Here is a 25,800-nt window from a genome sequence, read left to right as displayed (position 1 = left end):
GTGTGTGTGTGTGTGTGTGTGTGTGTGTGTGTGTGTGTGTGTGTGTGTGTGTGTGTGTGTGTGTGTGTGTGTGTGTGTGTGTGTGTGTGTGTGTGTGTGTGTGTGTGTGTGTGTGTGTGTGTGTGTGTGTGTGTGTGTGTGTGTGTGTGTGTGTGTGTGTGTGTGTGTGTGTGTGTGTGTGTGTGTGTGTGTGTGTGTGTGTGTGTGTGTGTGTGTGTGTGTGTGTGTGTGTGTGTGTGTGTGTGTGTGTGTGTGTGTGTGTGTGTGTGTGTGTGTGTGTGTGTGTGTGTGTGTGTGTGTGTGTGTGTGTGTGTGTGTGTGTGTGTGTGTGTGTGTGTGTGTGTGTGTGTGTGTGTGTGTGTGTGTGTGTGTGTGTGTGTGTGTGTGTGTGTGTGTGTGTGTGTGTGTGTGTGTGTGTGTGTGTGTGTGTGTGTGTGTGTGTGTGTGTGTGTGTGTGTGTGTGTGTGTGTGTGTGTGTGTGTGTGTGTGTGTGTGTGTGTGTGTGTGTGTGTGTGTGTGTGTGTGTGTGTGTGTGTGTGTGTGTGTGTGTGTGTGTGTGTGTGTGTGTGTGTGTGTGTGTGTGTGTGTGTGTGTGTGTGTGTGTGTGTGTGTGTGTGTTTGGCCTGGTGGTGAAAAACTGAGGAACTTTGAAAAAGCCTCGGGTACGGTGAAATGAAAGCCTTTTCAGTTTTTGAAAGGCGACCAAACCACCGCCAGTCAGAGTCTTAAGAAAAAGATAAATGAAGAAAGAAAACGTCGCATTTTTATTACCGGGTATTTCTGAAGCCACGTCGGAAATGAGCCGGAAATTAATAAGCGAAAGAAGTGTGAGTGACTGGGGGAGATTTGGGACCCTGTGTGGTGACCGCAGGAGAGTGTCGAAATTTTGTAATGCTAGAAGTTCCCGACAGCTTCTGGCGGAAAATTTATTACCTGCCGCCCGTGTTTGACGCTTTTAAATGTGTGTCGATCAAAAGAAAACGTCGAGGTCGTGTTCAGTTGTTCGTTCACTGGTGGGCGCCACTTTCCTCCTGACCGTGCAGTTTCACGTCGCGTAATAACGTTATAGAAATGCGAAAGTACAGTAATACTGCCCCGAGAGTTATAACAATAGATTAAACGAAAAGAAACCAGCGAGATTCAGTTCCACCTAAACGAAACCAACACATCGTGCTCATTTGTGCGCTTCGACGGAGGCACGTGAATCCATCAATGCCTGCTACGCGTCATAAGGCGTTGAAGGTACTTACGGAGGGACAAAAATATACCGCGTGCGCAAACCCCAATGCGAACAAAAGTTCGTGCGCTTCGATCTCACCGTAATGCATGACATTTCCGCGGTGGCTATAGTGTTACCTTCCATTGTGATCCGGCGAGGACAGCTCTGGCTATAGTTCTGGCACTTAGTGGATCGAAACGGCTGACGGCCACGCGAGGTATTGGGAAAAAAAAGAAAGAAACACCATTGCAGCACAACCAACGCAAGCACCACCACCGACCCCATGTAGAGTTTTCTTTTTTTTCTGTTTGTTCCCCCCTACACTCCCGTCTCTATATGTTCTGACGCACAGCTTGGCGTTTGGTACTTTGCGTTCGGCAGCCGTCGTGTTGGGCGTCTGATAATCACAAGCTTCGTCGAAGGTACGTACTCGCGTTCGACATTCTTGAAGTCCCATATAAAGGGCAAGAAATCCTTCCTTTCTCTTCTCGAAAAAAGAATGCACCCCGGCTACGCCGACAGGACCGCAATCAGCGTCAGTCGCGTTTATAGTGCCCTTCACGAGATGTCACGAGATATATTAGTGGCTTTCCTGCGATAAAAGTTTAATTAAACAGCCTGCCGACGTCTTTTTCTTCTGCCCAGTTAGTCTACGAGTTAGCTTTAGACATCGTGCGCACTTATTTATGGCTTGGCACTTGTACACCGGAGCTGTTCAAGGCAACTTTCACGGCCATTCTCGAGCGGCAGTGAGTTTCCTGGTATCCGGCAGTAGAACAGGCAGCAAGGCAAACTGTATTGGAGTGCTAGATATCTTTTTTAATCACATTTATCAATTATTATAAAATTAACGTTACCGTGCCTGTATCGCATTCCAATAGACAATGACTTCTCCACGCGGTTCACTCTAGCCAGTGACCCACATTTCTTTTTCTCACGTTGGGTTTCACTGGCGCCGCGTTGGAGGTGGGCTAGGAGTTTGTACGGCTCGGGCTGTGAATACTGACGACGTGGTCCAGGAAAGCAACTTGCAGTGGAGGTCCCGAAGGGGCAGTGTGACCAGGCCATTGGTGATGGAACACGAAGAAGAACCGCTATAGTAAAGAACATTGCTGGTAACCACTAGTACTTCCAAAGGGCGCGAGAACCAATTTATACAGCTTCACCATCTTTTGCGTGACATTTGCTCCATACATGTGGGATGGTTTTATCTTTTTTTTCTGGCGACTAATGTTAAGCTGGCTTATGATTACGTCTCCCCATCGTGCGAGTAGAAAGGGAGTTTCTTTATCAAGCCGTGACTTCTCTCGTCTCATGTTCGCTGGATAATAAGGCGTAATAGGCACTCAGAGACGTCTGTTAAGGGAGCGAAACTATCATTTTGTGGCAGTTCGGATTCAATTTCCATGAGGTAATTGGCCACAGTCCATTACGCTGCCGAAATTAGCAGCGTCAGCGTCTGGCATGACTGAAAACATTTATGGAGTCCCAACGAACAAAGGGCTTCACGTCGTCCATGAGGATCGATCTTTATAATGTATTTGGTAATTGGTTAATTGCTTAACTTGGCTACGTACCCGGATTTTTTTTGTTAATTATCAAATCTTGACGATTTTTATGACATTCCGAATGCATTTCCTGCAACGCCCTGTATCAGAATTTTGAGACGAGGCAACGCGTTGTTTTCGATTAGAAATGGCCAAGTAATTATGTGATAAGAGGTGCATTTAGGCTCCTTGTTAAGGCAGAGAATGAAACTGGCGACAAGAAATCAAGACAGGAGCGTGTCACTGTATATTGCACGCATTGCAATGCAAAAGAGTTCGAATAGTTCACTACTGGAAACAAAGCATTTGCTGGGCTTAAGCACACTCAACTTGACGTTCGAAAGCCAAAATACCATACGTTCTTCTTGCATTCCATACGTTAGAGGCATAGCTTGAAAGAGCTAGTCGGTCGAGGACAAGTCGTACCACAGCGCCCCCCTTTCGCCGCCACATATATAGCCAGGTAGTTATCGGATATGCGAGAATATACGTCAGCATTTTTCCTCACTGATGTCATGGTTCGCACCGACACGGCATATATAGCGAAGGAGCTGCGACTTTCGTTTACCGTCTCCCGTCTGGGCCTTAGCATGATCTCATCTTGGGGCTATAGCTGTGGATGACGTAATACGCGGGTTGCTCTTCCGACTTCGGCTCGCACCAGCTGTATATGTGTACCCCGAGAGCCAAATAAAACTATCCCAAAGTGGCGTCACCTTCTCATAGCCATTATTCTGAAAGGTGATCTGCGGCTATGCGGAGAAATATGAGCCCACGAGTGGCTATGGGTACGAGTTGCAACACGTATAGATGGAACAGTTCTCGACGCATGAGTGCCGCTTTGCCACTGTGATCCTGAGCACCGCACTGCGTAGTGGCTTGTTCTGGTTGATTTATTATATTTCTTCTGTCAGCTGAAGAGTCGGAAGACGATACGAGCTTCCCACAAAACCAGCAAACGTCTGAGTAAGTTATACTGAGCCATTTGTCATCGTGAGCCATCTCCCCCTCCCGTGAGTACGCGAAATAAGAAGTGGCTTCTTCATACCGTAAAGGTGTAGATGTTACATATTTCTTAATATGTCATGAACACTGTCATGTAATGGTACGTTTAACCACCGCCAATGCTTGTCGCTTCACTGTTCTTGTTTGACCGAGTAGGTTTCTGTTGATTAGGGTTTCTTTGATTGCTTGTTCGGTTGGTAGGTTGATCGGCTTGTTGGTTATTTGAGTAATTGGTTGCTCGTTTTCTTTTTTTCAGCTTTATTCGCTTCCTGGTTGATTTTTCTTTACTGATGGTGTAAATTCACTGTGGGAGATTTTCGAGTTGTCGGATGGCATTAGAAAAGACGTTAGTCAGACCGGCCCTGTGACAATGAAATGTTGAAGGTAGGTGTCTGAAAAAGTAATGATCACTCCAACCTTATTTTCATCCTTCTCTCCGCTGTTCAGAAGTAACGCTGGTTTTGAAAACGTGGGGACGTTTATATGCCACAACAAACAAGACTCAAAACAATTGTTGGATTTTTTTTAAGAGTCGCGACTACGAAAGGTTTTGGAAGTCGCTTTAGGATCCGCAGAGCTTGTGCACGGACGCGTCCTTTTCTCGCCATTTCAGTGCGCTTTTCTCAAGGTTTACGTATTTCTCGCGGCACAAAACAGCCGAACTGTTCTAAGGCATGGTTGACCGCTTTTTCTTTTATAACATTTTATTGCAATAGCAATAAAATTGCGAATGTTTGCCGTGTGACACCGGCGTCGCCGTGATGTTCGGTATGAAATCCATGTCCGATAAGGTGTCATTCCGAGGGCCATATTCTTCGGGCGCGAGGAAAAGCATGCGAGGGTGAGCTGAAGCGCATGGCGGCTTGCTGCGCGCTGTTTTCCCGCGCGCCTAATGTTGAAGATTACCTTATCAAGCGCGCGTGTTAGGGGGGGGGGGGGGCAGGTGAGTGCGCGTATACACCCCAAGACCGGCCGTGGCTGCGCATGGCGTGTCTGAGGGCTCACGTGACCCGCACCCGTATCTTGTAGGTGATTCGCTGTGGGCGTAGCTGGTCAGTTCGTGTGCAGTTTGTTGGGCACCCGCGGCTCGCCTGATGCTCGCGCACCTCTGTTGTTGGGGATCACGAGTCTAATGTTTCGCAGACGCGCCGCAGCGAAATGCAGAACAAGGGGAGGGAAAGAGGAAAGCAGAAGGCAGGGAGCTCAACCAGAATAACGTCTGGTTGGCTACCCTACACCAGGGGTATTGGAAAAGAGAAAACAAAGATGACAGCAAGGGAGAGCAGGGAAGGAAAGAAGGAAATTAAAATGCAGAACAAAGCGTTCGCTACGCGCTACCCGCAATCTTTAGCATACATGACAGCGTGGTGACGGCGAGTGTTCACGGTGTTCGAGTGAGACAAGTTCATTTCGGCCTGTGCACCCGTGACACCGTGCCTGTTCATTCAGTTAGCGAATGTTTACGGAAATTTACACTGCCGATAGATCTACGAACATTGATTCGTGTATGAAATGACGCGACGCAGTAGTGACAAGAATACTGAAGGTTTATTGCTCCGCACTTGAGCTTTGGATAACAGAGAACCACGTGAGTAGTGACTCCCCACTGCGGCTGAGTGCATCCTTTCTTGCTGACGCCTGATAAGGAACTCGGAAGCGCTAGTGAGCTTTATCGACGACGCTGCAGTGAAGTTGTGTAATACCTTGATATCGGTGTCAATACTTCGCTTGTCGGGTATTTTGAGCAAAACTGCGACATTGTTTTTGTTCTCTTGCTTTCCTGGCGTTAAGAGAAAACATGCCGACTTTTTTGATATGCATGAAAGTGTTGAGAAGTCGTTAGGTGTTACGCCTGTCGATGAACGCATGCTTAGTTAGAAACAGTGAAATCTGCGTTTACAGTAACAGGCAGAACTTCGGGATCTGGCGTATGCAGCAGGCAAAGTGCCTCACGCGATACGAAACTTGCGAGTAAGCCCCCAAGCGTTCATTGCCTAAGAGAGAAAGTGAGATGATAAATTCTTTTGCGAAATTGCAGAAATGTCAGTATAGCGTTGACTATTTTAGCCTGCTACTCTGCACAGTGAAAAGAGAAGGGAAGGAAAATAGAGATATGAATGATGATTATGTGGACGTGGGGCGTGAGTAAATAACCCGTCCGATGGACTTTTCCCAGTCGTGATTCAAAGCTTGCGTGATGTAGGAATAAAAAAAGAAGTGCGCGAAGTGCTCGGCAACTGTGTATATTTTTGGTACAGCCAGTGTGTCACGGCAGTACGCCCTCTGCAAGCTGTGATTGTCGATTTCAGAGAGAGAATCAGCCAGAATCTCACGTTCGTGGACATGCAACTATCACATTTGGGAGAACTGGCACGTGGAAGGAGATCCATATAACGTTTGGGAAATGGCACACGCTATTCTAGCATGTCAGCAACGTTCGCATAACTTGGCTGGAGACGATGCGACGCTCGAAATGACGTAGTAGAGTGGAGTCTGTCAAGGTGGCTGGTTAAGTCACCTTAGGCAGGGTTCATGGTTCAGAACCATGCAGTTTGACCCCCCTGTAAGTCTAAAGTGTTGATCTGATGGCATGTCATAGTAGGTGGGCCAGTAGATTCTGGTAGAGATGACCCAAAGTTGCTTGCAGATATTACAAGAACAACAGGTCGTACAAGCTCGTATTTGTTAATCGTCACTGGGTGAGCAGATGAGGTACAAGAATGTTGTTCTGCCGAAACATTTTTAGGAGTGCGTTATGTTATCTTTGCGGAATAACTGGCACTTCGGTTGCCGACACTCTCAGGGACACCTTTAGTAAGCGAAGCCAGTTATACCCGCTATGTTCTGTAAGCTCAGCGTAGTGAACCCTACGATCTGCAGCGTAGAATATTACGCGTTTGAGTGCTCACTTTACACATGACTTGTATGAGGTCGAATGATTAATCGAGACTCTTAAATAATGCCTGATTTGGTAAAACAGACAAACAGCTATAGTACAGCTCCACGTGCATCTTAATCCAGCTGGTTTCGTCCTACGAATCTGCTCTCCAGAGCCTACAGATGTCTGACAACACGAAAGACCAAGCTCGAAGCTTCTCTCGTGGCAGAGATATAACCAGAAACTGCGGAAGCCTTAAGTGTAGGATTTCCGTAGCAACGGTACTGCCTTTTGCTGACGAGATTTCACAACAGAGCGGTACCCAGCTGAGATGTGAGAACAATGTCTGCAATAAAGGAGCAAAGGGTGGTAGGCAAAATGGCGCTAATCAAGAGTCGATTGTTCTGGTGCTTGAAAACTGTAGATTTCAAAACGTTCTCGCACGTTCAAGAAACAAGAATGCACTTGCTGAAAAAAAAGAACGCCAGAAAGGTGACGCGACACAGTGAATATACTGCACTCTGGAAAAAAAAATCACGATACACATATATATATACGCTATACAAGAGCATTTAGAAAACTGCGAGTCCTCCTTAAACGCGCTGTCACCACATTCGTTCAACTCCAGAAGCAGTGCTGATTTTTATCCTGTCGGGCGCCCCCGGGGCGTCAACTTCGCGCACGAGCGACCCGACATTGATAAATCGCAGCGCCGCGTCGGAGATCCAAGCGAACGTCGCTGCAAACAAGCCGTTTTCCGGAGTACAGGACTGCGCAGTGTTTATCCAGAACGTATATAGGGTCTCTTCCTGCGATTATTTTTTTACGCGCCTCCGGAGAGCCATCCGGAGGACTTACGTTCTCGGAACAAAAGACGGGAAGTCAACGGCGAACTCTGCTTTGCTTTACGGGGACAACACTGAAGTAGTAGATGTTGACGTGACGTGTAGTTTTACTTATTATTTAGGACAACACCTTCGCCGGTCGGAAATTGCGCAAAACGATTCTCTTCTTCAGGGAAAAGTGAACAAATAACTCGTTTCTGGAGAAAAGAAAGATTGTGATTGTCTTCCTTTCGTTCATTTTTTTACCTTGTAGCCTTAACTCTTTATGTCTTTTACTCGATCAGGGTTAGGCGTTCCCGGAGTTTGCTTTGTCTCTTGCGGAAGTTTAGAAAGTGCGCTGTCTTTCAGGATTGAGAAGACGAGGTTTGTCCTCGGTTGCGTCACGCCAAGGCACGTCACATAGCGGTGATTGGCAGCGAAAACATTAACCCAGCCTGAACGAAAAAAGAATCTCGATTAACTACGTTCTTGCTATTTCATAAAAGAGAGTACGCTCGTACATTACGGTCACGCTGAAACGCACCGTACCGATAGGCTCAAGATTTTCTGAAAGCCTTCCCGTGAGATAAAGATGGTCGGATCAGCACGAGAGCTTGTAAAGAAAAGTGCGCTGTTTAAACCAATGAAATCGCTGAAGCATCCGTGCGCCTTTGGCATTTCATATAGCTGCTTCTTCTAAAGTAAACTATAACGTCGCGCTTCAAAAAGAAAAGAATACCATGTCCCCGACGTTAAGAAATACGTAAGTTTTTTATTCTAACGGTTCATCATACGACAAAAAAAAATAAAACTCAGAAGTACGCCTCTCTCCGCCTCCCCCCTCATTACGCAATGCCCACAAGGGTCTTTATGCTATCTGAACAAAGAAGAATCGATCATAGACAGTACGAAGTTGTGGGAACATGGAGATGCTTCTTGGCTATTAAAAGGTAATATGTATAATGACGTTCAGTATAGTGAGATGTGCTTCGGTCGAAATATACCGAAATGTATACTTTCGTCATAGTTGTCGCATACAGTGGAAGAGTGGGTTTCTAGTTTATTCAAAATAATGCAAACGCTGCGTAAGAATATAACTGCCTAACAACTCTTTCTCTCGATTTTGAGCGCATACGTCAGCCTATGTTGGCTGCATTTTACGGGTGAATAATTTTCTTTCTGTTCAACTACACATAATTGTGGATGCAATGTATTTGCCGCTACAAATGTACTCAAAAGATTTTCAGTTCATGGTCGTTTCCCCTCTATTTTTCCATGATGATGTTACCGAAAATCATTTCCACATGATACGTTTCGAATGGACACGTCGATAGTGGGAAATTGATAGTGTCCGAATTGGGCGTGCACATTGTTACTTGTAGTTTCTTCTTCTTCTTGCACTAGAGACACTGGATGTCGCTGTTATTAATTTCTCTTCCCTGTGTAACCAATCTACATTTCAGTTAGTTAGAATTGCTGATGGCGGGCATCATGAAATCGAGGCTTTAATTGCCGTGATCGCGGATTTTGTCAGTGCGCATTTAAGAAGACAGTGACGGTGTGACATGGGCTCAAGTGCATCGAGCAGGCAACCTATAGGCGCACTCAACATAATTCGAAATAAACTTTGTCGCATGACACGTCGAAATTAGTACATGGAAATTCTCGTCACAGCTCTGAACCTCCTCACCATTGAAGAAGCGGAACGACCCGTTTCTGCGACCAACGGCGGCAACGTGGCGCTCGGACTGGCAACTCAAGCATAGCACGTCACATACGTGGAACATAAGTTGGTGCACAAATCGCACGTGACGTGACGTATAACCTGACGTCATGAAGTGTAGTAATGTGTGATAAAGGGAATGCATGAGAGAACTTTAATGGCAGGAACGTAGAGAGGTCGGCCGGAGAAGACTGGCTCTGGTCTACTACTCCACAATGGAGAAGAGATTAAGGGTGCAACGGATATAAAATGGGGAGGAGGAAGGAAGGGTCGGGGTACGCCGAAGCCGCTGATTGATGATGAGAGCCGACCGGCTTACTGTTTCTATGCGATGTGTACGTGCGCACTTCACAGCACACTAATTCTACGCGGGTTGAGATAGAGGTTACTGCAGTGTACGTGGGAGACTGTCTTTACCTTGCAACATTTTTGCAGCTGTTAGCGCCACTGGCGTATTTAAACCAGTGAGTGGCTGCCGCAGGGCGTCGATTATCTGTTGCAGCATGGCTTTGATGAGAAAATCCGACGGCGATTTTTCGTTGCACTACCGTTGCTCGAGCTGATATCCCCAGGCCCACGTCCGTGGCGCGAAAGGTGGCCATACATTACTTTGCGGGCTTGCGCTGTTCACTTAGAACAATGGCTCAAAAGGGTTCATCGACACCACTTCAACTACTTTCGGCTAGAGTGGTGGAAATGAAGTGAGGGAGCTTTTATCTAGACCTACGGAATGCAGAGGTCGAGACAACGCGGTCGCCTCCTCTGTTGCTGCAATGACGTTGCCGCCTCGTTTCGTGACGTACACGTTTTGCTCGTTTGGTTCGGCATTTTTATCTCCTTTTTTCTCTTCTGGACAGTCCTTGGAATGGGCCTCGTGTTTTCCATCGCAATTCCAACTCTGCATTTCTTTTGCTCTGCATAAATAAACGTTGCGGCTGCCTGCAAATCGGCTTCTGCCACCAACATGAAAGTCGTCGACCGCCATTGCTTCGTCCGCTCGAGAAGCTTGAAGCTTCTTTTCGAGGGAGACACACTGCCTGACGTAACGAAGGTACTCCGTAAAAAGCAATCGAGTCATCATTTTTGAACTGTTGGTATATAAAGTGCAGTTATAGCAAATTGTCGAACTTTCCACCCTATTAAGAGTGTAGTCTGCGACTTCATGTGCAATTGTTGGGGCCATTGATCAAATCGGATGGACCGCACGGCAGGTGCTTATCGCATAGTGTTTCCTCATCTTAATTTCTCAACCTCCTCCGCTTTCTTGCTTTCCCCTTTCTCATGTGCCAGGTGCAGAGCAGAAGGCCAGAGAAACGCTGCCATGCAGCCATCCTCTCCGATTTTTTTTCTTTCATTAAACCTTCCGCCCTATGGCTCCGACTAAAGCGGCCAGTACTCAGCGGTGCCTTATCGTCGGTAAAAGGGGGACACCCATACAACGAGCCATGGCAACGCCACACTTCACTGGCGAGCCCTTCGAGTGGCCTCGGGAATGACAGGTCCTCGTTTTCGAGGGGCTTGGGAAATTGGATTCGGATGCGAGCGTCGGCCGGTGAGCGCTGGAGCTATTATTCGCCAATGCCGCACGACAAAGAATAAACAGCGTATAAGAATAATAGCGAATAAGAAGCGTATAGGTGTCAGACAGGTACACGAACGCGAACTGCCCGCAAAGGGTTTATCTGTGCCATATTAGTTTGGTGCGAGGGCGTCTTTTACCCCCCTCGAGGGCACGCGTAGATCACCTTATGCACTGAGGTAGACTCGGACGGGTTGGTTAATTGACCATCTGGAATAGTGACAGGGCACTGTATACAGAAACGCCCTCGTACTAAATTCACGTTTGCAGCTGGTGTACCAAGGATGTTATCACTCTTACTGTGGACTACCGCGAACTCAAATATTTATTTTCTGCGCAGACACTTCAAGAGAACTCAAACTATTTATAAAAGCCGTACAACAGCACCAATACCTAACCATCCAACCTATCTGACAGCCTATATAGATTGGGAGGCAAAAGCTTGTGCACGAAAAACATTATTATATGGGAGCTCGTCTTGTCTGTTCTCTGCGTAAATGTGTTAAGTTGCGCCCCTCATTTAAGAGTTACGTTTTCACCAACCATAGCAGCAATAAAAACTGCTGAAATACTTTAGTCTATTGTTTGTTCTTGCTGTGTTTGTCTTAGTTTGCCATCAAAGCGAACTCGAATATATTCGAAAAGCAAGCAACGTGATACATTTGCCGAACTTCAATGTCCGAATTATATTTGACGCATGTCTCCCTTTCTTTCTATCTCCCACTTCCACTCTGTTTCTTTTTTAATCCCCCTTAACCCTTTCCCCTGCGCACGGTAACCAACCGAAACTACCTCTTGTTAACCTCCCTGCCTTTCTCTGAATTATTTTCTCTCTCTCTCTCTACTGCCTAGAATGACCTGCCGAGAGATATGCATCAAGTATTTTCTCGGAGGACAGTGCGTGAGAGCAGATCATTACGCCTTCCCTCGGCACTGAACCACTAGGCTGCCACTCATGATGCTGATGGTTACGTGGTCGTTATGTTTAGCGCAACGCCCAATAGCTGTGATCACAAATGCTACAGTGGGTATATTGCTGGATAGAACTATATTGTTCGGCATAATAATGCATCTTCAATGCGTTCATGTCACTTTTACATGATGATTTTTCGCACTTTTTTAAAGTCGCGTGACAGACAGACGAAGCACAGGCAGCCTAAAGAACTTTGATTAATAGCGCGGGGCTCACGACAAAAGAGGCGTAATATCGTAGGTTTTTTTCTTCTCTTGTATGACCTAATAATGCATAACCAGTGTGTACATGTATCAAACAAGACTATCTTGCGGATTTCGTGACTTCGCCTGAAAGACAGGCGAAGTGAGGGTGGCCCGAAGAAATTTTGATCCAATCGCAGACTGCAAGTGGCAGAAATGAATTAGAAACAGATTGAAATAGCTTTACCTTATAGTGCCCCCTACAATCAACCGTAGGGTCGTCTCCTTGATAGACTTAGGCAGGGGCCTGCTACCAGTGATGACAATGTCACAGTTTGGTCAAGACTTTCGTAACAAAGGAAAACTTAATTTTACTGCAGAAATATCAATCTGACTTTCCTCGCACTGAAATTTACAGATACATCACTGACAAGTTCTACTCACCATAATACACTACTGAGCAGGCAGGTACATCGCACTTTATCCACATACACACTGCGCAGGAATGATGGGGTATAATTCACTCCAACACGGCATGTTACACGTACTCACATGGACAGCAGGTTTGTGCTCGTGCGTACACTGCAAACATGCACACACACCTATATCACAGCTATCTTATTGCACATAACCTCCATGTAGCAGAGTGTACACTTCTTACACACATTTAGGCTCACACAAGGCGCGGCATGAATTCACAAAATAAAACCGCATATACATATTAGCACATGTGCCTGCAAACAACGACACTGCCGGCTATGCCTGCGCCATCTTGCGGGATAGCTGACTGGTTGTTCATTACGCAGGGCAGCTTCCAACCCTATCCTCCGTTCTCCTGTAAATCCTGCCTTCTAACTGGCTTGACACAAGCATAAAAACAGGACGAGCGAGTAAAGAGCATAGGACAAAGCGCTGTGTTGCATAAAATATCTAAACTAGCGATGCTTATTTATTTTTTGAAGTAACGGAAATTCGCAAGACGAGGACTTTTTTTCCTTTAGATAGATTTTGGGGCTGTCGACCTTGCGCCAACCGCAAGTCTCCCAGTTTGATTGGGGTTTAATGGCTTCTATTTTTACCCGCGGCCAGCGTAAGTTTCACTCTTAAGTATCACTCTTAATCTTGTTGTGCAGTTAAGAAAGTAGCACGTAGTTGCAAATATTCTCCACTTACTATGCGGGATCTATACGAAGCCCAGATAAGTAAGAGATACATACGTACAATTGCATTGAACCTACTGCAACCTGCATGCTCAGGCGCTACCGAAACTTGTGACACTATTGTTCGACCGCGAAATCCATTAAAATTTAATTTATGCATTTTCCGGGCCGTCTGCTGCAGATGTCATCATGCTTGCCCGGCGCAAAAAAAAAAGAAAGAAGAAAGGTTGCTATAAATGAGACCATCAAGTATTCATCAACAGTTCTGTCTTGCCCCTTAAAGACGAGGGCGCGAAATATTTTGATGCATAGCATTGGAAGTGGCGACTTCTCGGTGATGCGGGATAAAGGCATTCACCAGTCGAAGCATACACGGAACAAGAAATTTCAGTGGCAGAAAGGCAGCCACTAATAAAAGGATGAAGCTACGCAAGCTGCACTGAACTAACGTTCACGTTCTCGATGGCAAATTAGGTTACCGAAACCCATATGGAAGATGAGGATGATGATAATTCGTTAAAGGTGATCAGTGTCTATTAAGAAATATAATTGCACTCACTTACCCGCCGTGGTTGCTTAGTGGCTATGGTAATGCACTGCTAAGCACGAGGTCACTGGGTCAAATCCCGGCCACGGCGGCCGCATTTCGATGAGGGCGAAATGCAAGAACACCCGTGTACTTAGATTTAGGGGCACCTGAAAGAACCTCAGGCCGTCAAGAGCAATCCGGAAGTCCTCCACTATGGCGTGCCTCATTATTAAATCGTGGTTGTGGCACGTAAAACAATATAATTTAATTTTTTTAATTGCATAGAAAGATTTGGTGATAACAACTCGTGAAACGAGGCTTCCAAACAATGCGTAAGAGAATACCGCGTCGTGCGAAACGTGTGGCAGGTGATCCAGTGAAAAAACTATTTTGGCTACATGAAGCTCCACTCGCTATGTCTTCAGTTTCCATCATGGGCACCTAAAAACTGCTCAATTATTCCTACTGAGTCTACGTACCAAGACTGCTTCCCATTAAAGAAAAATAAGAATAACCGTACAATGCGTAAGCGGGTCACACCTGGTCCCTAGTATAAATACGTCGAGGCCCTGCAAAACTCACTTCATCCATCGATGAACAAGATTTATCTTCCCGAAGTTTACTAAGCTCTCACACCTAGTCGACTGCAGTAAATGATTAATCGTCCTGTCCAACACGGCCCTTTCGGTAATCGGAAGGTGGCGTTGGCTGAACGAGTGAACTTAGATCGAGGCTTTGAAGCAGGTTGACCCCCTGCGACGGAATTCCCGTGATCCCAACTACGGGCCAGTTAAGCCCATGATTACCGGCTCGGCAATTTTGGCCTGGCTGTGCTTTGAACGAACACTAGAGCTGAGACGAAGACATCCTAATGCAGCGTGACTATGGATCCGAACATTTAATGACAAAACCTCTTTTCTTTTTTTTTAGTTTGGGGGCGCAGTCTGGTTTTAAAATACGGTATATAGTCTGTGCAATAACGTAATATGGGGGAAGTTTTTATTTCTCCAATATTTGAAGGCGCGTCATTTATACCATGAAAGAGAGCATGCATATTATATATGCATTGGTAATGTCTTCGTGTTAAGACCCACTGGTTACGGAGATATTGAATAGAACCGTTCATCTTCTGAAATCATTAAACACCAACATTGTCGTTCTTTTTTGTTCGATTTTTGTCATTAACTAGACGTGTAGAAAAGTTTGTAGCTACAGTGACGTTTCAAAAATTGCAAGAACTGGGCTCCCACGTCGGCTTCAACCTTAAACGGGCCGTGGTGCGGAGGTCATGTATAAATGATTTAAGTTTGCGCCACAGTTGACGCTGTCTTGACCTGGTTTCGAATATCGAATAATACAGCAATCAAGCTGTTCGGTGAGAGGACTTGTATTAAGAGTTTTCATTAAAAAAAAGGTGCTAAAGACGAACGAACGCACACGGCTGGCTTTAAGTACGAAGGACTGGCGTATGTTTCCCTTCGTCTTCACCTTCGTCTTTAGCGCTTCTTTATGAAAACTGTCAAGATGATCCAACTCGCCCCAATCAAGGTGTAGCACTTGTCTTAGCCACGGCCGTCAATTACTTGCTCTTTGAGACGTTGGCAACGAACTAAGCGCACAATAGCGAATAAAAAAAGTGATATATTGCAATCTGGGCCCTCCTTGCTGAACTGAGCAGAGGTTTGATTCCGCGTTGCGCCAGACCCCTAGTCCATATGGTAATATCCTCCCGAACACTTGCTGGCTCGCGTTATTCGCCCCACATAGCGTACCGATTGTGCTCACAACTTGCATATTCAATGAGGATAGCTATATAGAGGCTTGTTGGTACGGCATATCTTATTTTGTTGTAGCGCGAGCTGAACGAGGACAACAGAAAGACACATCTGACACACACAACGCTAACTTTCAACAATAGATTGATTTGCAGTGCTCGTCACTCTATTTACGCCCTCGAAATGTCAGGCAACACGCGCAAAATTTCGGTAACGATGAACAACAACAACAACAAGAAAAAAAAACACAAGGAATCACACGCAGCACATTTTTGCTTGACAGATTCGCAGACATGTACGCTTTCAACGCGAACAAAGATAATCGAGCTCTGCTGAGGGTAATGAAATGGAAGGTTTACTGACGCATGCGTCACCAAAGCTTGATATGTGTCTAGCTTCTATTATCAAGCGCGTCATCTCACGCCTGCTTCTACTGATGATGTCTGTTTCTTTAAATCTGGGTTTGCATTTGCATCTCTGGCAATGGTTGACAAGAAAGCTGTGCTAGACACATATGAACATATCGTGACGCATGCGTCAGTACGCCTAGCTTCCATTTCATTATCCTCAAGAGACCTCGAGATTCTTTGTTCGCGTTGAACGCGTACATGTCTGAATCAGTGAGGCAAAAAAGTGCTGTATAAACGCGTTGTGTGACGTTCCAAGGATGTATGTATAGCGACGAGAACTGGAAATAAATCTATTGTTACCATTGTTAGCGCTGTGTGTCCGATGTGCTTGTCTATTGTCCTTGTTCAGCTTGCGCTACAACAAAATAAGATTAGCATATTCCAACAATGTATCACGAATAAGGAAACTGTATTGCATAAACTTGTACGTTAAGATACCTTCGCGATCGTGAAAGTAACATTAGTGAGTACTATAGTGAGGCATATGAAAGTGAAAAGCGCGGCACGCTGCGGCGGGCTTAAAATCTATGGGCATTTTGCTGAGCTAAACTGCGAGAAGCGAAAGCCTATCCATGACTGCCTCTGTTTCGGTTGTCCCAACTATTCTGCGAACAGACGCCGCCGTGGTCGCTAGCACGGGATGCAATCACAGCCACATTGCTGCAAGGTTTGTCGCTGATGTGCGCGCACTCCCACGCGCATCTCCGCGCTCTCCCACTCGCCCGCTCGCACAGCGCTACTGACATGGCCCCTCCTCTCCTTACTCCCCTTGCCGTTGATCGCCGCTTTCCTGCGTCCACCAGGAACTGCGCCCGGACACTCATGAGCCACTAAAGGCTTGCGCCTTAATATAAAGGGCGTTCCACGCAACTAGCGCTAAAATTAGAAAAAAATATGATGTACGCGAGCGCCACGTAGACGGACAGAACCGAGGTAACACGCCGCAGTTGCTTAGTGGCTATGGTTTTGGACTGCTGAGCCCGAGGTCGCAGGCTCCAATCCCGGCCACGGTATCCTCATTCCGATGGGGACGAAATGCGAAAGCACCAGCGCACTTAGATTTAGGTGCCCATTAAAGAACCCCACCTGGTCCAAATTTCCCGAGACCCCCACAACGGCGTACCTCATAATCCGATCGTGGTTTTGGCACGTAAAAGCGCATGATTTAATTAAGAACCGAGGTAATGTTTGCCGTCGCTTCGCGCAAGTCACAGGATTTTTGTATTTAGGTTAATTATAGATTAAGTTAATTATTATTATTTAGCCTTCCAAATATTAAAATGAAAGGAACATTGTCAATCCCGAAATTGTAGAACATCATGAAAAATTTTATATCCATGTTTCGGTTGCTCTATGCGTGCTACATAAAAGTTTTTTGTTTCTCGAAGCCTGAAATGAGCCCGCAAAAGCATGTGGCAAGTGCCCCACCACGAATCGCGCGGCACATTTTTGTACTTTGCGGGCCTTTTTTAAGGCTTGGCAAACGCTTATGTAGCAAGTAGTGAGCAATTCTGCGTAATTGCTGATTCTGTGCCATGTATTTGTGCCAGTGGTTGTTCATCTAAACGTGATCGGGTTCACCGCATTCTACTTACTTTTCTAGAGTCAACTAACTTAGGTTCACGTTTGTAGTGTCGAAACTGTTCTTTTCAACATTCTGTAGTTGCGTGACCTTCAGTGACCGGCCCTATTGTGTGTGATCTGTACTGTGTTATACTTCATTCTTTAGATTTGTCCTGTTGCTCTTCCTTTTTTTTTCTTTCCTCCCCTCCTTCCTATCTTCCATTTCTGTGTTGCTGTCGCCTCCCTTCTGAAGAGTAGGCAGGCGTGGTGCCCCTTCCCGTTGCAGTTGCCAGCCTGCTCCTCGCTTTCCCTTTCGTGCTAATTGTGTATATGTGTTCAAAACAAAACAAATAATATGTACGTGTACACTGATAAATGTTCGTTTGTGCTATAGATTGCATTCATGCAAAAATGAACCTGAGCATCTCCAAGCGACGATAAAAAACGCAGCTACGTCTCATTTGCATATTTTTAAGTCTTGGTGCGTGATAGTTCGCACAACCTAAATATACACGTGCATTCGTGCCACCGTAAGGTTTTCATAACAGCAATGGGTAGAAGAGGTCTAATTCATTAATGAAGGAAATAAACACGCCGATCACAGGCGCAGTCCTGGTCCCTTATTGCGAATAGTCTGAATCTCCTTCTAAAAAAACTTTTCCTTCTGTTTTGTGCCCTATTATCAAGAAACCGAGGCTCGAAATTTCAAGCGATACAATACGTTGATATGTGCACGTTACCATTATTATTTAGAAATCACTTATTAATGACTCAGGAAAATAGACTAGAAATATACTGCTTACAGATTTGATTAACTTGCGGCCAAATGTTCCTGCGATGAGCGACCGAATACTGTGTCCACGTGCACTCATAGGTTTACAATAGGTGAGGTTTTGGCCTATGAATAAGCTGGTTGAAGACAAGGGCCGGTTCTACAATCTTCCCTAAGGCGGTGTCGTAGCTTCGTGCTAATCTGTATCCATTAGGCCGCAATGTATGTATGTATATATATATATATATATATATATATATATATATATATATATATATATATATATATATATATATATATATATATAGAGAGAGAGAGAGAGAGAGAGAGTTGCGCATTAAATTTCCAGTTGTGGTGCTTCAGAGTCATCGAGCGGAGAACGGGTCAGTAAACAAAGCCTCACAGGCTGCGCTCTAGGTGTCGAAATTTTTTGCCCGTCGTTCGGTGAGGTTGCCTTGCTTGCAAGGCACATAAAAAATTCCCAAGGCACGCTAGTATTGCCGTCACATGTCTTCCTACTTTACTGGCCGCTTGTCTCGCAGCGCACATAGAGGCATGCGGCGAGCGGGAAAAGCAAGCGCATTTACCTCAGGCTAAGGGGTATTAGCTTGTTTTCCGCCGTTAAACTCCTGCATTTCCTTTGTCTTTGTTGGTTTGGTTGTCGAGCCACAGTGTTTGCGGGGAGGGGGGGGGCGCCGTACGTTACAATCCAGAACGCTGACCTCGGGGAACAGCCGTAAATCCTGACTGCATGACACTAAGAACGAAACCTCTCGGGGACGAAGAGAAATCGCACGCAGTGCTTTGAGCCCCATCACCGGATCAGCAACATTAATCTGCTCAACCGCAGACGGCGGTGCAACGTCCTCGCGTTGCGACAGCAGTGATTGCGGTCACGTGGTATGTGCCTCTAAGATTGTAAACGTTACACGGCGGTACTGGTTAATCCTGTAGTAAAGAACATGTTTTTTTTCATTTGTTGTCACAAACTAACATTTAGCGGAGCGAAACTGCGAGCGTAGCATGTGATAAAGAACAAGTATATACGCCCCTGAACAGGCAGTTACAAAGAAGCGCAATAATATTTGTTATTTTAACTCGCTGACGGCCAGAATGCCGGCTTATACAGTTTTATGAAGACGACCTACTATAAAGCGCGACGGTGGTGGTTAGGATTAAGTAAACATCAGAGCTGTATTTATGTGCGCGTAGTATAACATTGGCGTTTGTATGAGAGTCGTTTTTCTTAAAAATAAATTTCGTTATGGTGTTACTGTGTTCAGAGAAAACGGAACTGAGTTTAACCCCCTCACGTACGTAAGCCATTCCATCGAGAAATCGTCGATCTATTGTATATTTCCCTCTATTTGGGCCTTCCAAACAGTAACGGAACGCTTTTTCAAAATATATTTGCTATAGCTTATGCGTTACTCCCTAGAACGTTTGTCCCTATGTACCTCAAGGGAACCGAACATTTACGTGGGTTTCTTAGCTGCCTCCAATGCGAGACTCCTTGAAACAATTTCGTCCGATAGAGAAAGCATGACTGAACATCGCAAATGCAAGTGCCTCGACCGGCCAGTGGCGCGGCAATCGTGCGGTCATACGCGGGCTTCTTTCACGCTCGGAAAAACAATTTTGCATAGCACGTGTTGAGCAGGAGAAAACTGTGTCGGGAGTTTTTCGTTTTACTCTAAAATCGTCTCATTGACGCTTTTTACATACCTATAATATTCGATAAGTTGATTAATCAATTATATAATTATGCGGAATGAAGAAAAAATGATCGATTACCTCCAGGCGACGACAAACACCGTTACCCCGGTTCTGTCCAGCTACGTGGCATTCGCATAACTTTAAATCTTGGCGCATGATAGTTGGGGACACCCTGTATAGTGAATAGTTGGGAATACTCTTTCATTCGGACTTGAAACAATACGGGCCGAACAAATGGGACTAAAGGCACAGAGCTTTGGATGATGAAGGCTCGGGTCCATTCGGCCAACTGGTACATTCAATATAAGTGATACAATATTCCGACACACCAATGCGAGGCGGCTGCCTCGGATTTGCAAGCATAGTGATGCACAGTAAGAGCAAAAACTTCAAATCATTACCATAATGTTACTATAAACAGTATAAAAACTATTATTTCATTAGACATTTATAATATGTTAAGAAATTATGCGTAATCAGACACGCTTTGTGAGATTATGAGCATCATTGTGCGTTGTCAGCATACTTGGGAGGGAGTGCAGCTCTGAACGCTGACCGCTGACTCCTATTTCAATATTAAAACACATGCAAAAGGCAAAAAGTAAAGCTCTCGTTACACAACTGCTGGGCCGAATTGAATGAAATTTGTTGCACCTCTGAGGTGTAAAAAACGTCGGCGGCTCTGAGCAGCAAAATTTAGATGTATGGCTAGGAAATGTTTGCAATTTTTTCCGAGAACTGTTAATTTAAATAAAAATTAAAGAACTAAGTTTATCGTACCGTAAAACAGATATAACAAATGTGAAAACTACACTTGTTAGAACATCTTACGTTAACAAAGTTGATATATCAATTTACAGATTACGTAATACTGTTTATGTTTACGAGGGCTTTGCATGAGTCTTACTCACAACCTAGTAGAATATTTGAGAGGGCTGTATAAATATATCTTGGTTGCTTTACATGTATAATTAGATGCAGGTTACAACATTGTCATATCCTTTTTATTACCGAGTAACAGGGTTCTAAACATGCTACTTCATTTTTTCTTTCAATTTAGATATTTTCAACCATTTTTTAAGAGTTGATGCCATAAATATAAATAAAGAAACGTTTTTTACAGATTGTAATCACCCATAAATACTGGTTGCCTCGAAGAATAGTAGCAGGACACTTGCTGTCGCAGCCACCGTGTATAATTAGAGGAAGCTGTAGCTCGGAGCCTTCTATCTAAATGCATAGCAACGGAGAAATTGTTTTCCTCTGCTACGATTGGAATGAAGTTGCTCGGTCTTGTTGTATTTGAAAGGAGCCGAAGCCTAGAAACTGTAAGACAGAAAAAGCACTTTGTTTGCACCCATACTCTCTGACGGGTACAAATAAAGTGATTTTTCTCTCTTAAAGTTTCTAGGCTTTAGCTCCTTTAAAATGCAACAAGAGAGAGCTAACTCCATTCCAATTGTAGGAGTGAAAAACAATTTCTCCGTTGCTATGCATTTAGATAGAAGGCCCCGAGCTAAAGTTTCCTCTAATTATACATGGTGACTGCGGCAGCAAGTGTCCTGCCACTATTCTTCGAGGCAACGACTATTTAAAGGTGATCAGGATGAGACATCAGAATTTTCACTCTAGGCGTTTTATAAACGCCCAACCGAACCCAACACAGCTCCACAGAGGTTGAATGGCGGCGTAAATTATCGCTCGTCGAGCTCAGTTCAGTGTTATTTGGCTGAAGGCGCCTGTGCTAGTGCATTATATAGGAAGTGGGGTTACATTGTGGCTGCTCTTGCTGTGAAAGGTCGGTTAGCTTCTTCGAAAACGCCGAGTGAAAGTGATTGATGGAACTTGAGGGGGGAGGGCAATCCAGTCTGATGCTACTTGGAAGAAAAACGATGCTATGAAAGTGACTGTTGGGAAGGCGCGTGAAAGACACGGAAATGGATTGTCGGCCCGTCGCGAAGTGCGCTTCCAGCGTAAAATATATGCATCGTGCAACGAACCGCACGAACATTGTGCCGTTTGGTGTTTGGTTCAACCTCGCGTTAAGTTTAGCGTTAAGTTAACGTTGCGCTGCAGCTCCTCAGAGGGTATTCCAAGAGAACGCGGAGGGCGGGGGGGGTTGTGTGACACAGCATGCGAGGCAACTGCTGCTGCGCCGCAGAAACAGCACCCTGGCATCTAGCAGGCGCCTCAGAACGCTGCGTGCTTGCGACGAACACCGAGCTTCATAGCCTGAAGTTCGTTCCGCTCGGACCGCTGCTTGATCCATGGTGTCGTATACACGCACAGCTGCTCAGCGAGAATGCTATTATAGTGTTTGATCGCACAGCGCTCATGCTTGCACGGTTAGGAAGAACTGTGCTAGGCTCTACTGCAGAGCCGACCGATTGGAGAACAAGGGGGGGGGGGGGGGGGCGTTCCACTTGGCCTACTTGTTCTTATGCGCTAGTGTTAGGAGTGTCAACATGGGAAAAAAGAGTGTATATGTGGTTGAAGTACGGGAAACTGGTCACGTGGTAAAGGTATAGAGGGGATGGGAGAGCTTAGAATAGAGTGCACGTGGATGTGTGTAAGTGTGTATACACACGTTTAGAGCGGCTGACGGCCGTCTGCTCAGGGCCACCGTCAGTTGCGCTTCGCTCCTCGAATAGGCACGACGTTTGTCGAGCGAGCTCCTGAGGAGCACTTTGCAATGCGACGTACGAACACGGCTTAAATGATGGATCCGCTGCTTCGAAGAAGACAGATGTAACGCCACTACGCGTTTCGCTTGCATTTACCAATAAAGTGCCAGGGAATGTTTTAGCAGCCAGGCACGCTGCGTGTATTTTACGCCTCTGGAGACGTCTCTGGAGACAACACGTACCCGCGCTGACGTCACATCGTATAATTGCTATTACAATAAAGCACACGGAAGGGACAGAGGCTGGCAAACACGATGACGCCTCGCGCGTGGAGCCATTTGGACTCGCAGAACACCGCTAATTGATTTTCTGTGTTTGACCACCACCCTCGTTTTTTTCCTTTTCGTCTTTAGCTTTAAATGCGTTGTGCATTGTGCTCAAGCACGTAAAATGCATTAGCCTGTCTGCACAGAGTCGAGCTGATAAGCCACTGCGCATGCTTGCGAATGCGTATAAGCTCGAACAGCGCTGCGATACGACCTGGTCGTAAGTGACACATTGCAGAGGGCCACCAAAGGCGCACACGCTACACATTGAAATGAACGACCGACAATGGCACGTGACCTTCAATTTCCGTGGAACCGCGCCGGTCGTTCATAAATAGCACATAATTATTATCACCTCTGTTGTATTATTACATAGGAAACTGCGCAAATGTTAATCTTCATTCAAGAAGATCGCACAACTAGAGACTAAAATCTAGAACTAGATGAAAGAAGAGATTTATTCTCCTATACGACAAGCACAGACGAATGGAGAACAACAATGTTTTGCACTACGCATATATATTGACTACAAACATTAAAAGAACAATTAAATTATGGGAATTTACGTGCGAAAACCCCGATCTGATTACAAGGCACGCTGTTGTGGGGGGCTCCAGAAATTTCGACCACCTGGAGTTCTTTAACGTGCATCGAAATCTAAGTGCACGGGTGTTTTTCGCATTTCGCCCCCCAACGAAATGCGGTCGCCGTGGCCATGATTCGATCCCACGACCACGGGACTACCAACGCTAAACCGCATGTTGCTTGAATAGTGAATAAGTAATGAATAGGTAACATAATTATCAGTTATTTTTTATTAACTGCAAGGCTAATTCTTTTTTTTTGTAAATATATTGTTCCTTGCAATTTACTTTTTGTGTTAACGGTGTACTCTTGCACTACGACTACATTTTTACTGTAACATGTCTTTTTATTTTCTTTTTGCAGTGTACCCAGAGGATTCCTAATTATCTGCTGGCTGTGTTCTTTTCCACTTCCTCGGTTGTTTTGGGTGTACTTATATCATTTTCTCATTTCTATTTGTATAGATTGCTGCTGTGTCCTGCTTTGTCTGCCAGGCATGGCCAGTTGCATTGTCAACCTGCCACTACGGCAGCTTTAACTTCGGATCAAGATCATAATGCTTAACGAGATTTACAATAAACAGCAAAAAGAGAAAGAAATCATAAATTTCTCTCGGAGCAATAGGATGCGACTGACGGCGATAGCAAAGTTTATTGCTAATCAAATCCCCGGAGATTTTGGTTCTCGCACATATTTGCCTCGACTAAAGCGTCTTGCGACGTTTCGCTTCTATCGCCGCAGGTCCCAAAGAACGTGCCATGCGTACCGGCAGGGGCCGAACACAGCGGTAGGGCGGCGACGGTGACGTCACACTTGCAACCATGGACGACTTGGACCCGTCGCCCCTGAACGAGACCGACGGAGTCGGCCTCTCCGTGCAGGCGAATGTGTCGTCGTGCGTCAACGAACTGTGCGTGTCCGAGGCCGAGTACCTGGACCTGCTGGAGGAGTACATCTTCCCTTCGTCGTACGAGTGGGGACTCATCGGCCTCCACGTGGCCGTGTTCGTGGTGGGGCTGGTGGGGAACTGCCTGGTGTGCGTCGCGGTCTACCGGAACCAGACCATGCGCACGGTGACCAACTACTTCATCGTGAACCTGGCCGTGGCGGATTTTCTCGTCATCTTGGTCTGCCTGCCGCCGACTGTCCTTTGGGACGTGACGGAGACCTGGTTTTTCGGGGCGGCGCTGTGCAAGATCGTCCTTTACCTACAGGTGCGGTGAACATCGGGAACTCTCTAGAAATGCGCAAAAAGAGAAAGCGTTTATGCTGCAGCTACTTTTCATGCCGTCTTTGATAATGTCTCATTTTCGTCGCTTGTGTTGTGTTGTCTTTCGTTTCAGTGTGTTCTGGCTACCATGCGACGTTACTTATGCATGGGAGCCGATTGTCTGGAAATAACTTTCTGGTGTACAAAGCCTCAGGCGGAATATTTTTAATAGAAGACGTGAAAAATTTAAGAGACTGTTTCAGTCTGCAGATATTTTTTCATTATTGTGATGTACGTAGTTTGGAGTGTTTTTACACGAAGAAGGCAGAGAGAGCAGACTTGAACGGATGATTAGTCTTAAAGCAGCCGATCGTTTTTAGATGATTCGATCACTATGCTCCCTTTGAATAATACGAAGTGATACGTGTCACATACAATAATTTGTTCTGATCAGGTACGACTTGAGAGCAAAATATTTGCTCAAGGTTTCATAGAATGGAGGCGGGGCGGGGGGGGGGGGGGGGGCGGTGCAAGCATGTGAATTAGCGGTATGGCGCATAAGGGCCTCGTACATGGGGCCTTCTCTAGCGCTGAAGGACTTCTTCAAAGGGGCCCTTAACCACTCTTTATTGAAGTCGAGCAATGCATTTGAAGTTAAATTAGACTGCTTCAGAAATACTTCGTCGCAAAAAGTACTTAAATGCGCTCAGCAGAAAGAACAGTTATCGGAAATAAAGCCTCTTCTCACGCGGTGCTTCAGCTCTTTCTTCAGTGACTTGCACTGCGAAAGCTACAGCGAAGCACTCCGCCTACTGGACGTCACCGTGGTGATGTCACTATTTCCGTGGGACGTCACCGTGGTGACGTCACCGTAGACGCCACTATTTCCGATTCGGGCACCTACGACGTGCCAAATATGGTTCTCCCGATTGTCCTCAGGAAGCCGCAGTGCGTTCAGCCAGCGGACTCATCGCGGCATCCCGCGACAGAAATGCCACGACAGGGAGCAGGCCGCAAGGAGCAGGCCGTAGGGAGCAGGCCGTAGGGAGCAGGCCGCAGGGAGCAGGCCGCAGCTACGTGCAACTGTAGTGCGCATGCGCAGCGTTTGGTTTGTGCGTGACAGGTCTTGGGTCCACGCTCACGCTCATGTAGTCCAGTCAGGCCGTGCTACGTGGGGCGGAGCGGCTTTGTCCTGCACCA

General features: G+C 45.9%; 1 protein-coding gene and 1 long non-coding RNA gene across 3 annotated transcripts in view; one reads left to right on the top strand and one right to left on the bottom strand.

Moving 5' to 3' along the window:
* Positions 1-25,800, bottom strand: part of LOC135911388 (uncharacterized) — a 97,421-nt gene that overhangs the window by 36,006 nt on the left and 35,615 nt on the right. The gene's annotated exons all lie outside the window — the stretch shown is intronic.
* LOC135911387 (orexin receptor type 2-like) overlaps positions 1-25,800 on the top strand; it is a 144,659-nt gene that overhangs the window by 108,201 nt on the left and 10,658 nt on the right. The window contains exon 2 of one of the 2 annotated variants that reach the window (XM_070540571.1): positions 24,132-24,604. In XM_070540571.1, the coding sequence (XP_070396672.1) occupies positions 24,212-24,604 (393 nt within the window). In that variant the 5' untranslated portion in view covers positions 24,132-24,211. Of the gene's footprint in view, positions 1-24,068; positions 24,605-25,800 lie in introns of those variants that run through there. The other variant, XM_065443641.1, reaches the window with a different exon arrangement.

This window comes from Dermacentor albipictus, chromosome 6, assembly GCF_038994185.2.
Source record: "Dermacentor albipictus isolate Rhodes 1998 colony chromosome 6, USDA_Dalb.pri_finalv2, whole genome shotgun sequence".
In the NCBI taxonomy this organism is placed as follows: Eukaryota; Metazoa; Arthropoda; class Arachnida; order Ixodida; family Ixodidae; genus Dermacentor; species Dermacentor albipictus.
Note: the sequence above shows the minus strand (reverse complement) of the source record. Positions and strands in the feature narration are given on the sequence as shown.